Source organism: Rhinatrema bivittatum, chromosome 6 (genome assembly GCF_901001135.1).
Source record: "Rhinatrema bivittatum chromosome 6, aRhiBiv1.1, whole genome shotgun sequence".
Taxonomy (NCBI): Eukaryota; Metazoa; Chordata; class Amphibia; order Gymnophiona; family Rhinatrematidae; genus Rhinatrema; species Rhinatrema bivittatum.
Genome location: NC_042620.1, coordinates 108,748,867 through 108,764,319, shown reverse-complemented (window position 1 = coordinate 108,764,319; position 15,453 = coordinate 108,748,867). Strand labels below are relative to the sequence as shown.

Sequence of the window (15,453 nt, the reverse complement as noted above, 5' to 3'; positions counted from 1 at the left end):
TGTATGTGTGTGTGTGTGTGGGGGGGGGGGTCCTTTTTATTTGTTATTAGGGCTGCCGCATCATTCGAGGTTGATCCAGTCCTGGTTTTATCCCACTGCATGTAGGATTTGTAGCTTTCACTTTCTTAGGAAAAATTAACGAGAAAATCAGAATTCCAGGATTTCAAAGGAAAGAAACCAGGTCTGAATGATTTATTATTTATTTACAAATAATTTGATGTGCTACTCTGAAATATTTGCTACTAGCGTATTACAAATTACACAAAAATACGATCACATAAATTGAATAATTACAGATAATGCATAAAACAGCCTGTTCAATAGACCTAGGAGAGTTGGTAACCCTATCTGTCATCTGCCAGTCTCACACCATCTCCCAGTTGGCCAGCCCTAATCTGTACTGTAGCTAGCTTTCCTCTGCAGCAGAGGAAAGCTGAGCTAGGAGAAAGCAGCAGGCAGTGTCCCTGAGGCTTCCTCTCCACAAGACATCAGCAGGGGGAGGGAAGCAGCATTGCCTTTCTGAACCAGCCCAACTCATGTCAGAAGGAGGAAAACCTGGCTCCAGTTAGGGACTCACAGCAAAGACAATTTTAGGGGTCTGTTAAAGCAGAGAGGAGAAACAAAAAAGCAGACGTGCTACAGTTTATTAAATTCTTCCTTCTTTCATGGTTGCAGCTTGCAGAGGGGGCAAGGTAGAGAGTGCCTAAAACTATTCTACACCCTCCCTTTTCACAAAGAACTTAACCTCACTCCCTAAACCCTAGCAAGCTGGAACAGTGAAGAGCTTCTAACTCGGGGTCCTATCAGAAGTGCAGAGACACAGCCAATGACTTAAAAAAACCAAATCAAAGCATAATGAACAAAGCCATGATGAAAAGTAGTACCTGGCATAGCTATTTATTTTTACAAACAGATATAAAGCAATTTTGGAATGCTGCTAATTCTTTCAATTTGTGTGACTCTCAGGACCTGACATATTTAGCTTGGGTGGTGCATAGCACACTTTTTTTTTTTTTTTAATTAATGGTGCACCTGCACTATTTTGCCTTAATTACCCTATGCCTCTATGTTGTAGTTATATTAGTGAACCACAGTATGCATGTGAAATTTCCATATGGCTTTCAAAATCCTCCAGTGTGGAACTACAGAACATTTACCAGTGAGTTTTAGAATCAAGTTCAAGTAGCAGGCAGACTGCATTTACAGCAGGAACCAAGGGCTTCTCCTCCCTGACCTTTCCTGAAAACATCTGTTGTATTTTTACTGTTCCCTGGACCACAAGTAACATCCTAGCAGGGAACAGAGTAGCAGTTCACATGATATGGCACAGAAAAGCAGATTTCACCTTAGCAAGTTTACAATACAAATGACATGCTGAACCTGGGGTGCTTTTTATTCTATGATGAATTACTTACTTTGCAGCACTGTTCATGCAACACTAAGCAGACACTGACTTTACACTTAATTCAGAACTTTTTTCTAGAGCTCACATTTCTGCTCAGATTTCAACTAGTGTTCAGTCTTATGCATTATACAACTGAACCATACAGTAATGGGATATAGCTTACATAATATTTTAGATCTATAATAGATGACCAATTGATAGGAAAAAACAGGAAATCCAGTTACCTGCATTTTATGAAAAATCATTAAATATTATGCATTTCTGATTTTGCATTTATTAGAAGAAAGCCAAACATATGTGAGGAACTTGTACTTCACCATCAAATCTTTGTGTGCGCTCACAGTACCTCATCTAGAACCTCCAAATTCACCAAGTCATCATCTATACAACAGTTGTTGGCAACATCTGCACGATAGGGTCTTCTTGTATGGATTCGTTCATATCTGTAAATGTGCCAAGAGAGCATCAGTGTCACAATGATCCTTTAAGAAGGGCAGGTAAAGAAAACTCAGTCCTTCATTATGGTCCAGTCCTGAAAGAAATCAGTCAACATTATCCCTCACCAAATTTTTAACGAGAACATTTTCATGGCACTTGTAGTTTACTTCCTTTCTACTGAGGCAGACACCAATTATCTCACCCAGGCATTTCCTGAATGCCGTGAGAAACACAATCCATATAGAACTTACACACTTTGGGTGTGATTTTCAAAGGGACTTCTGTGAGTAAAGCGGTGTTTTTCCCGCAGAAATGGCCCTTTAGAAAATTGTGCATATTCACTGGGTGCTGAACTTTCGAAAGCATTTACAAGCATTCAAAAACTTTTTATGCTTGTAAATGAGCTTTTGAAAATTGTCTAAGGTTGAGCACATGAAAGGGATTACATGTGCAATCTTACATACGTACTGCAAAGCAGGTTTCTGAGGGTGGAGTTGGGGTGGAAATACTATTTATATGCAGACTTTAGATTTTTGAAAGTATGCCTAGAAATATACGCACACACAATTTCGCCAGCTCCCTAGCCGGTGTAATGTGTGCTCAGGGATATGGATGTACCAGCTAATTTTCAAAGCAGACTTCCATGTGTAAATCTGCTGTGAAAATGTGGGATCAAGTCTGTGCATACTTTCTATGCACAGACTTTAACCTTATGCAGGCTCTTATAAAATTTCCCACTGTTTTTATATGCAAGGGAAAAGACATTCCAAAGGGCGCAGTCTGGGTGGGGTTGGGATTTATGCGCATACTTTATCAATTTAAAAAAAATATGTGCATACATTCTTTTAGCAAACCTATGCACACCAAATAGAAGGTGTAATTGTATGCAGGTAGTTATAATGAGATAATTTTCAAAGTGGACTTATGCAACGTTGCAAAATTACCCCCTTTGAACATAAGACTTTCTGCATTAATCTTGTGATAAAACTGTGGAATCTAGTAGAAGGCTGTTATTTGATCTCACAATGAAAGCTTGTTACATGAATATCATGTCAATAGAAACTGAGAGCAGAATTATTTTTGTGTAACCATACACTTTTTAAAAAATTTGTCCAGTAGTTTCCTAATTTTTCCTTTGACCTTTCAGCTAAATTGGAACTTCCTTCCATTGGGCTACAACACCGTGAGCCTTCATTTATAACTACCCAGAGTTTTTCCCTTATTTTTATGCTCACCTCCCAACTCAGCTCAGCCATCACAGTGACATTCCCTGACCAGGGGCCACAGAATGCCACTCCTTCTGAAATTCAGCTGTCTGGCCACTAGGTGTCACCACTGAGCAATAGCTAAGACTTCCTCACCCAGGACCTGCCACTTTTTCCATATGATCCTCAGCTCCAGCATCTCCAGAGGGCAGAGTCCTGGCCTGGGAACGGAACATGGGTCTTCTATATGGCAGTGCACAGCACTTGCAGTTTAGCCATTAGTCCAGCCCTACTTGATACTTTCTCATGTTTTTAAAACAAGAAATGTACTTATTATACTTGTTTTAACAAACACAAGGAATAAACTAAACAAGTGGTTAGGATTTTTGACACGTTGTTTCCATACATAAGGTCTTTTCTGCTGAATCTGGACTTGGTCCAAAACAGTATTTTAGAAATTTGACTATTACTTAATGCTCAATTCTCTATATGATATTTCAACTTTATGCCACAAACTTAATCGTAGTCCTTAAAACATAAAGTTACACAGAAATGTGTGAAAAAGGTAATGTGAATGTGTCCTCAATCATAAGCCTGGTTTAATTTAAATCAGTGGGTACTTTTGCTGCAGCTTTGGTTCCATGCATGCATCTCTTTTAAATAACAACCATTTTTGTACAGCACTATCAAACCCTGGAACCAATGACAGAAACACAACAGTATCCTACTGCTTAACATTATCCCTGATCTGCAGTGACAGCCTCTGACAGATTGTTCCTGCTTGAATTGTTCTGTAGACCATGAGTCACATGATCAAACACTATTAACCAACAAATACCAGAAGATTAAGCAAAATCAGATAATTCAAACATATCCTGTGCCACAAGTTTTTATTATGCATTGATGTGCACAGTAGACAAGTGCTATGAAAAGAGACAGTAGATTCAAAATTCAATAATTGGAGAGTATTTATATTGTAAAATACCCACATACTATATCTTTATAGACAATTTCTAAGATTGTCTCCTAGACATACCATGGGATAAACACTTTTAAAAATTGGACACAGGAGGCCTGATGTACTAAAAAGGCATAATGAGTAGTAATAGAGTGCAGATGGCTGAAACTGTACAGTTCAATTAGCACCAGATGCCGTTTGACCTTGGTTAGGAATGAGGATGATCTTTCTGCTGATGCAAACAGTACATAGAAAAGGTGCCAAATCTTGGCAGAAAATTAAATAAAATATAAATTAGATTATTCACGATGGGTAAAAATACTGTTATAAGGATGCTATACCGAAGTTAGCAAAGACACTTATCTATGAAGATATCCAAAAAAATGAAAAATAAAATCTCATTCCCTTTACACAGTTTGCCTGGCCCTCATTGCCTTATCAGCAGTAGCACCATGAAACAAGGATGAACAATCCCTTCACAAGCGCTACATTCCTGCTTGCTACTATTCTGAAACTTCAGTCTCCACCTTACCCTTTCTAGGATAGGATGCCTTAACAACAGACTATATAGAGGTTTATGAGTGAGGTTCCTTCCTGTCAATTTATTTATTTAAACGTTTTCTATTCCACCAATCCAAATCAAAGTTGTTCAGGGTGGACTACAACACCAACATAGACAGCAAAATATAAAAATACCAAAACACAACATCATAAAAGTCAATACAGGGAACACAGCCAGATAAAACAGATGAGAGCAAACTTGCTAGTAAATCATAACAGGAAAGAATAATATGCAATATAAATACCTCATTACTGCTAAATCACATAAGCATATTAGATAGCAGTATAAGCTTTCACAAAAAGGCCTGTGATGGTACACGCAAAGCTAACCTAATTGGAGACACTACCCATGAGCGTAACCTAGCACAGGACTGATAGAGGATGGAGAAGCTCTTCTATCTCACATCCTTAGCCTTCAACTGCCTATAATCTGAAACATAAAACACAGGAAAGGCACATACAGCACTATAAATCACATGAACACACAACCATTCCACCCACAAACCATCAGGTTTGATGCAAAGCAACCTAGGCAAACCTTCAATCTTGTGCCATCCTCCTTGTCCACCTGCTTATTGGTGGCAGCTCTGGAATAGCATCTCCTTCTCTCACCTCACTTGGCATCTGCCAAGTCCTGCATCTATTCCTTTTGCCTCTTGTCCACAGTGCCCAGCATCCCTTCTCTCTATCTATCAAGCTCTCCTCTCTTTTTCTCCCCCCCCCCCAGTATCCTCCTTTCTCCTCTTCACTTCCTGTTCAGCACAGCAGCAAAATCCCAATCTCTTTGTCCCTTTTTTGCAGTTCCCAGTTCCTCACTCTCTCTTCCCTACCTGCCTAGCACTGTCTCTCTCTCTCTCTCTCTACAACTCCCCCACCCACCCAAATTCCTCTCTGTTTCCACCTTCCACATCAACTCAGTATCCATTCCCTTCTCTCTTCTGGTGCTATGCCTTAAAAGTGGGCTGGCAGTGCCTGGAGGTTTCTGAGAGGTTTTCCATCCCCTCAAATTTGGTGCTGTGACTACCTAGTTCACCTAATGGAAGAACAGGCTCTGCAAGCCATCTATGTATGCAATGCTCTCTCTCTCTCTCATCCCCTCATTCTAGTTGCTGATTCACCCCTAACACTTTCTTCCCCATTCCACGCCCCCTAAGATAATCAAATGAGGAGGAGGAGGAGAGTGGCAGCAATTCAGACTGCATCCACCTCTTCTGCTACCAGGAGCTGCACTTGGACTTTGAACCACTTGGTACACCATAGTGCCATTTTGTTGACAGCATTAGTCAGGCACCATTGGCAGAGAAAGAGAATGCATCCAAAGTCTCTGCCCTGCACCTTCTTCTGCCACCCAGATTGGTGCAGGGCAGAGAGGGAGAGAGAATCAGCGGGGCAGGGAGGTGCACTTGTTACCAGACTGGTCTATTTCAAGAAATGGGGGCTGCTGCGTTGACAAAGAGATCCCTCACAGCCTTATATTGTTTAGACCCTATGACTAGGTGTAGTTGAATGTTATAGTTTGGAATGTAAAACCAAACCCTCCATTTTCTTCTTGACTGTATTATTTTCATTTCTTTACTTCTCTGCTCTTTAATGCAGATGTGTATTTACTATGGCATTTACAGGATCTCATAAGTTGGACCCTTGCCCTTAATGGTGTAGGGAGATATCCCATGTTTTACCACTGAAGGCACCTAATATGAATCATATTATCCAAGAAGTATGCAGAGAAATACTGATAGGTCAAAAACACTGTCACAGCTAAAGAAAAAGAAACTTTGCCCGGATGAGAACTATAAACCAGAACTGAAGGATACTATCAAGATCTGCCTGATTTTAGGAGTCTGAGTAAATAAGACCAAGGCAGAGGGACAATGCAGCCACTTAAGCTCATGAGCCAAAGTCAGGGACCAGCCAAGGCAAGTCCAGAGGTCAGAGGGACACCCCACAAACGCTGATGCTGGCATGCAGCTTGATGGGGGGGGGGGGGGGGGCATATACCCTGAATTCAAGTGATCCACTGGCTTCGGTCCAAGACATTGCAGGACCCCTCCCCCTGAAAAAATGGGGACAGGGGAAAATACCTGCAATACGACAAAGACCCTCCACCCACCACATGATTATGCATGAACTTATGAACAAAAGAACATAAGATATACATTTTTGGGTCAGTCCAAGGGTCAGTCAAGTCCAGTATCCTGTTTCCAACAGTGGCCAATCCAAGTCACAAGTACCTGGCAAGTACCCAAACATTTGATAAGATCACAAGCTACTATTGCTTATTAATTACCGTCATAGCAGTTTATGGATTTATCCTCTAGAAACTTATCCAAACATTTTTTAAACCCAGTTACACTAACTGCTGTAACCACATTGTCTGGCAATGAAGTCCAGAGCTTAACTATATGCTGAGTGAAAAAGAATTTTCTTCAATTTGTTTTGAATGAGCTACTTGCTAACTTCATGGAGTGCCCCCCTGGTCCTTCTATTATCTGAGAGAGTAAATAACCGATTTACATGAACTTATTCAAGTCCTTTTGTAGATTTTGTAGACTTCTATCATATCTCCTCTCATTCATCTCTTCTCCAAACTAAACAGCCCTAACGTCTTTAGCCTTTCCTCATAGGGCAGTTGTTCCATGCCCCTTATTAATTTGGTTGCCCTTTTCTGCACTTTCTCCAGTGCAACTATAACTTTTTTGAGATGCAATGACCAGAACTGCACACAGTATTCAAGGTGTGGTCTTGGCATGGAGCAATACAGAGGCATTATGACATCCTCCATTTTATTTTCATTCCCTTCTTAATAATTCCTAACATTCTGTTTGCTTTTTTGATCACCACAGCACACTCGGCCAACGATTTCAATGTATTATCCACTATGATACCTAGATCTCTTTCCTGGGTGGTAACTCATAAGATAGAACCTAACTGTGTAACTACAGCAAGGGTTATTTTTCCCTTTATGCATCACTTTGCAGTTGTCCACGTTAAACTTCATCTGCCATTTGGATGCCCAATCTTCCAGTTTCACAAGGTCCTCCTGCAATTCATTATAATTCGCTTGAGATTTAACTACTCTGCATAATTTTGTGCATATTTCTCAGCTGGAAAGTATAATAAGGAGGTAAATAAAGATTAAGAAGCAAGCCAGGTAAGCAACCCAGCTGCCCAGCTATCGAGGAGGGAGAAGACTAAGGTGTGGCCAGGAGACCGGAGAAAGGAGACCGGAGTGGCCCTGCCCACGGTCTGACGGTGGTTCGGAGTCTGAGGTGGTAAGGAGTGGAGAGCAGCCCAGTAGCTCTGCCAGTACCAGACCCAAAAACAAGCCTCTTTCCCTGCCCATGTTCTCCAGACCTCCAGCCAGAGCCTGCTTCAGAGGTGAACCGAAGGATAACGCCTGAAGTTAGGACCAGGGATAAGAAAGTTAGCCATAAGTATTAATATATTAATCAGGTTAAAGTTTATGGCATGTTTGAAACCATCTATGGTACAGAACTTTCTTAGGGTAAATTGGTGGTTAATGGCCAGGATGTTAGAGACAGGAATTGTTGTTATCTTCTAAATGCTAAATCCTTCCAAATCTGATAAATAAAAGTCTAATTCTGAGGAGAACACGTTGTCTTTTTCCTGAACTTAGAATCATGAAATGAAGTGGGAGGGGCACTGGAAATGTCCTGTAGCAGACAGGTCCCTGCACCCCTACACCTACCTATAATGGTTACTAAAACAGGCTAGCGAAGACGAAGAAGTGGCAATTGAGGAAATGATGGATATGTCCTTAACAGAAGGCCATCCCCCAACAAAGAGATGATATTCAAGCTTCTGATTAGGAAAAGTCCACAAGATTCAAATGATCTTTCATATTTTAGACCAGTATCTAATATACATTTCCTGGTTAAATTAATACAGAAAGTGGTGGAAAGAAATAGAATCTTGAAACAGAGAAACATAATGACATAAAAAGATCATATGGCCTATCTAGTCTGCTCATCCACACCAACTACTCAGCTTTACAATCCCTACCACTCTCTCAGAGATCCTCTGTGCTTATCCCTTCTTTCTTGAATTCAGATACTATCCTTGTCTGCATCAACTCTACATGAAGGCTGTTCCACACATCCACCACCCTCTCAGTAAAGAAATATTTCCTTAGATTAGTAGCACTCAGTCTTTTTCCCATTGTGACATAACTGACAGACAGTGCTCACATGTGTAACAGACTGTTCAACACAATCTACAGCTGAACTAAAAAAAAACAAAACCTAAGTAATACTTTTATTGTTAAGAATGACACAAGGGCAAGATAAGAGTACTCTTTCTGAACAAATATTATATAATTTTGTATAAGCTTTTTAATGTGCCTACGTGTCAGAAAATTCCTTCTCACAGTATTAGGTAAGGTTATACAGAAAATCCTGCAAAAACAGTAAAAAAGACACTTAAAGACATGTGTTGAGTGTGGGCTTGGCCCTCAGAAAGTAATGCGTAAACAAAATACAATTACAATATAGTAAACCTTCCATTCCAGAACAGCACTAACTGCCATCACTCAAACAGCAACAACTTTACCTATGAAAAAGCAACCCTGCAAGTATTACACCATGCCCCAAAACACCAATACACCTCCTATTAGGAAAACGGAACAAATCAGGTTACAAAAGATCCGTACATAGAACCTACACACTAGCAGAACTCTGCCCCTCAGTCACATGCAGAATACAGACAAACCATAAAGTATTAATAGAAATGTGCTAACAAAAATTGAACTGGAAACCATAACAAGCCAGACTATGTATGCAGTGCAACAATGGAAAAACAAACATTAGCATTCCTCATAAAAAAATCAAGAAATATAAAACCAATAACAGTAAAAATATACTAATAAAAAGAACAAATATTTCCAAACAGCTGATAAATAGAACATCCAATAATTAAAAACTCACATAAAAAAATTTCAGACTCCAATAAAATATTTCAAAACAGCAGACACAAACATTCAATAATTAATGTAAAACTAATTAAGGATAAAAAAAATCCTCTGCTCACCATACCTGGGAAATTTTGATTTCCAGATGCCCTGAAATTGTCATGAATTAGCAGGAGGAGACAAGAGGGGATTTTGCTTGCAAACCTTCTCCTCTCTTATGCTCATGTACACACATGCTCTCTCTTTGTCTTACACACACACACACACACACACACACACAAACACACACACGCTCTCATACTTACACATGCTATATCACACTCACTCAACCACAAACACATGCTCTCTCTCACTTATACACACACTCAAAATCACACACGCATGTGCTCTGTCTCACACACACCCACACATTCTCTCTCACTCACTTACTTCTCCCTCCCCCAAAGCACAAATGCCATCAGAAACCTCCTTTTCATCCTCCTCCTCCTTCTTCTTCAGCCTCTGCAATCCCAAGAAAGAGGAAGAGTCCCATTGGACCTGGGCGCTGACACTGCTCTGCCTCCTGGTCCTCTTCTTACTCCAGGCCTGCTGTATTCCACCCTGCTGATTAATCAGGCCCAGGGCTCATGCTGCTCCTACTTCTGAAGCTGGCATGATCTCTCCTCTTCCTACATGCAGGCAGGCCCACTGCATACCACTTCCTCTTCCAGGCCTCACAGGCGGGAAGAAGGAGGTGCCATGCCACCATCATTTCTGTCTCGTTCAACCCAAGCTGACAGAATTTTCAAACCCTCCACGTTTCGCTGGAGTGGAGGAGGGAGGGGAAGAGCAGCCCATCCAATGGGGGGCTGGGAAGCATGGTATCCTGCCCGTTGAGGATAGGGGCACATCTGCCTGTGCTTTACGACACACTCGTATGTCGCGATACACTGGTTGAGAACTGATACTTTAGATCAGTGATTCTCAACCGGTGTGTCGCGACACACTAGTGTGTTGCCAAACACCGGCAGGTGTATCGCGTCTCCCGGTGTCCCACTGCCCCCTTGAACTTTCCTTCTCTTTTTTCCAGCCACCGCTGGCCAATTGGAAGCCTCCTTGCTTCCTACCCGCACTGCCCAATGGGAAGCCTCTTTCATTCTGCCTGCCCCCGTGCAGGCCAATCGGAAGCCTCCTCCCTTCTACCTGCCAGTGGGAGTAGGAAGAAGGGAGGAAGCCTTTGATTGGCCGGTGAGACAGGCTTTGCATAGCCTGGGGGTGGGGTGGGAGAAATGGCAGTGTTGAACCCTGAAGAAACAAGGCCACCACAGGAGCTCATCCCTGTAGCAGCGAAGAGGAAAACCCAACCCCGACCAAGCAAGGCCGCCATGGGAGCCCATCCCCATGGTGGAGAAGAGGAAACCCGACCCTGACCGAGGCCACCACGGGAGCCCTTTCCTGTGGCGGCGAAAAAAGAAGGCCTGCCGGAGTAAAGCCACGGCGGAATTGGAGCCCATCCCTGCAGTGAAGGAAGAAGAGGTTTTTGGTGAGAGTTTGTGTATGTGGGTGTGAATGAGTGCCTGGGTGAGTGTCTGTGTGTGAATGGCTGCCTGGGTGAGAGCTTGTGTCTGAGGGTGTGACTAGGTGCCTAAGTGAGAGCTTGTGTCTGTGGGTGTGAATGGATGCATGGGTGAGAGCTTGTGTGTGTGTGTGGGTGTGAATGGGTGCCAGGGTGAGAGCTGGTGTGAATGGGTGCCAAGGTAAGAGCTTGTGTGTGTGGGTGTGAATGGAAGCCTGGGTGAGAGCTGGTATGAATGGGTGCTTGGGTGAGAGCTTGTGTGTGTGGGTGTGAATGGAAGCCTGGTGAGAGCTTGTGGGTGAGAATCGGTGCCTGGTTGAGAGCTGGTGTGAATGGGTATGAGAGCATTTGTGTGTGATTGAGAGCTTGTATATAGGAGAGCATGTGTGTGATTGAGAGAGAGACTGGTCAGGGAGGTGATGTGTTTCTGTATGAGAGAGAGAGACTGGTCAGGAAGATGACTAGAGTACGTATGTGAGAGAGAGACTGGTCAGGAAGATGACTGGAGTGAGAGAGACTGAGACTGGTCATGGGTAAACTGGGGAGGGGGGGTGAGTGATTGGTTGTGGGCTCTAAGGAAGAGGACTGTGAGGACAGAGTTTCAGCACCCCTTGTTGCTTCTGGTGAGTTCTATTAGCCTGGAAGGGAAAGGAGTAGGAGAGTTGCTGGAGAGAGAGTAAGTAAAGGTGGCTTTTTAAATTTATTTTTCTTGATTGACTGTCATTTTAATTATTGGGTATTATGCGATGTCTGCTGTTTTGAAATATTTTATTGATAGTTGGATATGTTTTAATAATTTTAATGAGTTTTTAATTGTTGGATATTATTCTGTTCAGCAGCTGTTTTATAACATTTTTAGTATAGCTTTACAATTATTTCTGTGTGGGGCTCTATAGCAGCTTGGCTTATTCTGTTTTCTCAATAGGAAATGTATTAGTGTTTAGGGCCTGGTTTAATAGTTGTATTTCTTAGATAGGGTTGTTACTGTTTGAATGTGTTCTATAATACAGGTGCAACTTTGTGCAGGTTCGTTTGTGTTCATTATTGCAAATCCTGAGAGACTGTTAGGTGCTATATTTCTCTTTCCATTTCTCCAGGTCCGCACTGCATGCAGAGTGGCTTTTTTGTTTTCCATTCCAGTTTCTGTCGCCATATTTATAATTTGTGCTTTTACTGTACTTGGTGAAGGTCACTTCTGGGTGTGTGACCGAGGTGAGGTATTTTACTAGTATGTAGGCATTTGTATCAATCTTATTTGTTGTGTTTTCTCAATAGGATATGCATTAGTGGTAAATTACTGTCTTTGCATAAGGAAGGCTATTGTGCCTGGTAGTAAAGGGAGTTTGTTTTGCTTTTACTGCGATGTCATCAGAACCAGAATTATCCTTTTTTGTATGGCGAGTTGTACAGGGTAATGCCCTAGATCTGCTCTGCACTCATTGCTGGGGGTTGAGGGGATTCCTGTGGAGTGCATGTTTACATTTAGCCCTGTGATGGTCACATGTGACAACCATCTGTCAGGTATGTCCCAGCCAAAAAAAAGGTTGAGAACCACTGCCTTAGATTACTCCTAAATTCAATCCTTTTCAACCTCATCCTAATACTTCTCATTCTAAAGCCGCCTTTCTGTTGAAAGAGACGCACATCCTGTGCATGGAAACCTTGGAGGTATTTAAATGTTTCAATCATTTCACCCCTGTCCATCTTTCCTCTAGGGTATACGTGTTTAGATCTTTAAATATGTCCCCATATGCTTTAGTGATGGACCAACAAAGCAGGAGGGTAGGCTATCTAAAAAAGCCGTGAGGGCAACAAAATAGATTTGAAGCCAAAGAATGTCCAATTAGAAACTTTTATTTATGGCGATGTATTCTTTTTAAGATGAGCCCCACTCAGGCTGAGTTTTGCCCCCAAATTGGGGCTGCCTCAGGGGCTGTGTGTAGTCAATCATATGATATATGTGAGTTCAGTCTCATAACAAAATGTTTCTGATGGTTATCCTGCTGCACTGTCGTGGTATAAAGCAGTCTCCACTCTAATCGATATGCTTTAGGACAGGGACCACTCTCTGGACCAACTCCAACTGGTTTAAATTCTTTTATTTATTTATTTATTTATTTATTTCACCAGTTTTATTCCATTATTTCCAATATAGTAAAAAAGCATTACAAAGAACACATATAATGATAAAATTAACAATACATAAAATAGTTAAAACATCCAACAACAATTTACATATCATAAATATTATCAATAAAATCTAAATCTCATAAACTTGATTGAAAAATACTGTTTTTACTTTTCTTCAAAACTGCAAATAATTCCGTTCACGATGAACATCGTATGGTAAAAAATTCCACAGCTGAGGTGCAGCTATAGAAAATGCTCTATTCTGTGTTTTCTGCAAATTAAATTGAGAAAATGAAGGAACCACTAATATATTTTTAGTCTGTGATCTTAGGGGACACAATGAGTTATATTTTATTAGCCTAGCTTTCAAACAAAAATTTTTTTTGTAAAGTGCTTTATGAATAAAGATAACACTTTAAATTTAATTCTTTCGGACATTAGGAGCCACTGCAATTTTTGTTAAAGATGTAACATTAATACAACATTAATAACATTAATACACTGATGGCAGTGTTCTAAACTAAATTGAGAACATGATTAAGATATTTCAGTAGACCCATATATAGCAAATTGCAATAATCTAAATTGCAAAGGACTAACGATTAGACCAGTGGTTCCCAACCCTGTTCTGAGGACCCCCCAACTAGTCAGGTTTTCAGGATATCTACAATGAATATGCATGAGAGAAAATTTGCATGCACTGCCTCCAAAGCATGCAAATTTTCTCTCATGCATATGCTTTGTGGACATCCTGAGAACCCGACTGCCTGGGAGGTCCCCAGGGCAGGGTTGGGAACCACTGGATTAGACCAATATATGAAAATCTTGAAATGCTAAATACTGACATAAAAGTTGAACTAGATGTAATTTTAAAAAAATGATATCTTTGATACCTTTCTGATATGAGTTTTTAATGTAAAATGAGGATCCTGAAGCACACCCAGATTTCATACTTCCTCTTTTAGTAGGTGTGGTATCTAGAACTGTATATAGTATTCTAAATAAGGTTTCACCAGGGACTTATAAAGGGGCAGTATCGCTTCCTTTTTTCTGCTGACCTATCCCGACAATCCTACAATGTGTTTTACGAAAATGTTGAAAAGAACTGGTCAAAAGACCAATCCCTGTGGCACACCATAGTAACGCCCCTCTCCTCGGCGTGAACTCTATTTACCACTACCTTTTGTCATCTCCCACTCAACCAGTTTCTAACCCAGTCATTATAGGGCCTATACCAAAGGCATGCAATTTATTTATGTTTCAATATATAGCATAGTCTACTGGCTCCGTCAGACACCTTCCATCAGAATCTGGATAAAGGTATTGATTCTATTGTGATCCTACTGGATCCTATTGCAGCTTTTGACATGGTAGATCACCAGATACTGGTCAGTCAACTTTCAGAGATAGGCATAAGCAACATCTGTTTAAACTAGTTCATTTCCTTTTTGTACAACAGGAATCAGTGAGTACTGATGGGAAGCTTTTTATCTGCTCCAAAACCCCATTATATGTGAAGCTCGGCAAGGGTCACTTTTGTCTCCTATTCCCTTTAACATTTATTTGTTACTAATGTGGAGTTTGAACATGGACTACCTGTTGTATTCAGATGATATCCAGCTGTACATATGTTTGGGTGGGGGAAACATTTCAGACTGGTTTAAAGCAAAGAAATTAAATCTGAACCCTCTGAAATCCAAAGTTCTTGGCTCTTTCTCTTCCATTGAATTAGATGCCATTAAATTCCCTTAAAATGGCTGTGCCCAGGTTCTGGGAATTCTAATGAATGCAATTTAAAAACTGGACAGATAATAAATAGAATTTTTCATCACTGTGGCTGTGATTATTCAAATCTCTCCACAGTCTGCTGAGTATAAATGACTTAAATAAAAACAATAGTTCAATCCATGATTATATTGAGATTAAATTACTGTAATGCCTTATATCTAGGGCTACCAAACAAATGTAACCCTTTTTCGAGGAATAGTGATGATTCCAAAGGGCTATAAAAGAATCACTTTACGTGGGCTAGCTCTTCGGTTTTTTCCAACTATAGGGGGAGGGGAGATTCTTTCTGTGGGGTTGAAGGATAACCTTTGTGGCCCAGGCAAGGGAAACCTTGTGTGTGCGCGCGTGTGTGTATTAATCTTGCTCTTCAGGGCAGGTACCTGGACAAAACAGGCAGAACTCAATGGATGGGTGTTCAAAATAATATTTACTGATATTGATTGTAGGAAATTTATTAAAGTGAATAAATAAAATATCTAAATACAT

The 15,453-nt window shown here is 40.9% G+C and overlaps 1 protein-coding gene across 1 annotated transcript in view; it reads right to left on the bottom strand.

Annotated features, from left to right (window-relative positions):
• The window catches only part of MYO3B (myosin IIIB), a 424,126-nt gene that overhangs the window by 302,075 nt on the left and 106,598 nt on the right, over nt 1-15,453 (bottom strand). The window contains exon 5 of the mRNA XM_029607903.1: nt 1,752-1,848. Coding sequence (XP_029463763.1) covers nt 1,752-1,848 — 97 coding nt within the window. The remainder of the gene's footprint in view (nt 1-1,751; nt 1,849-15,453) is intronic.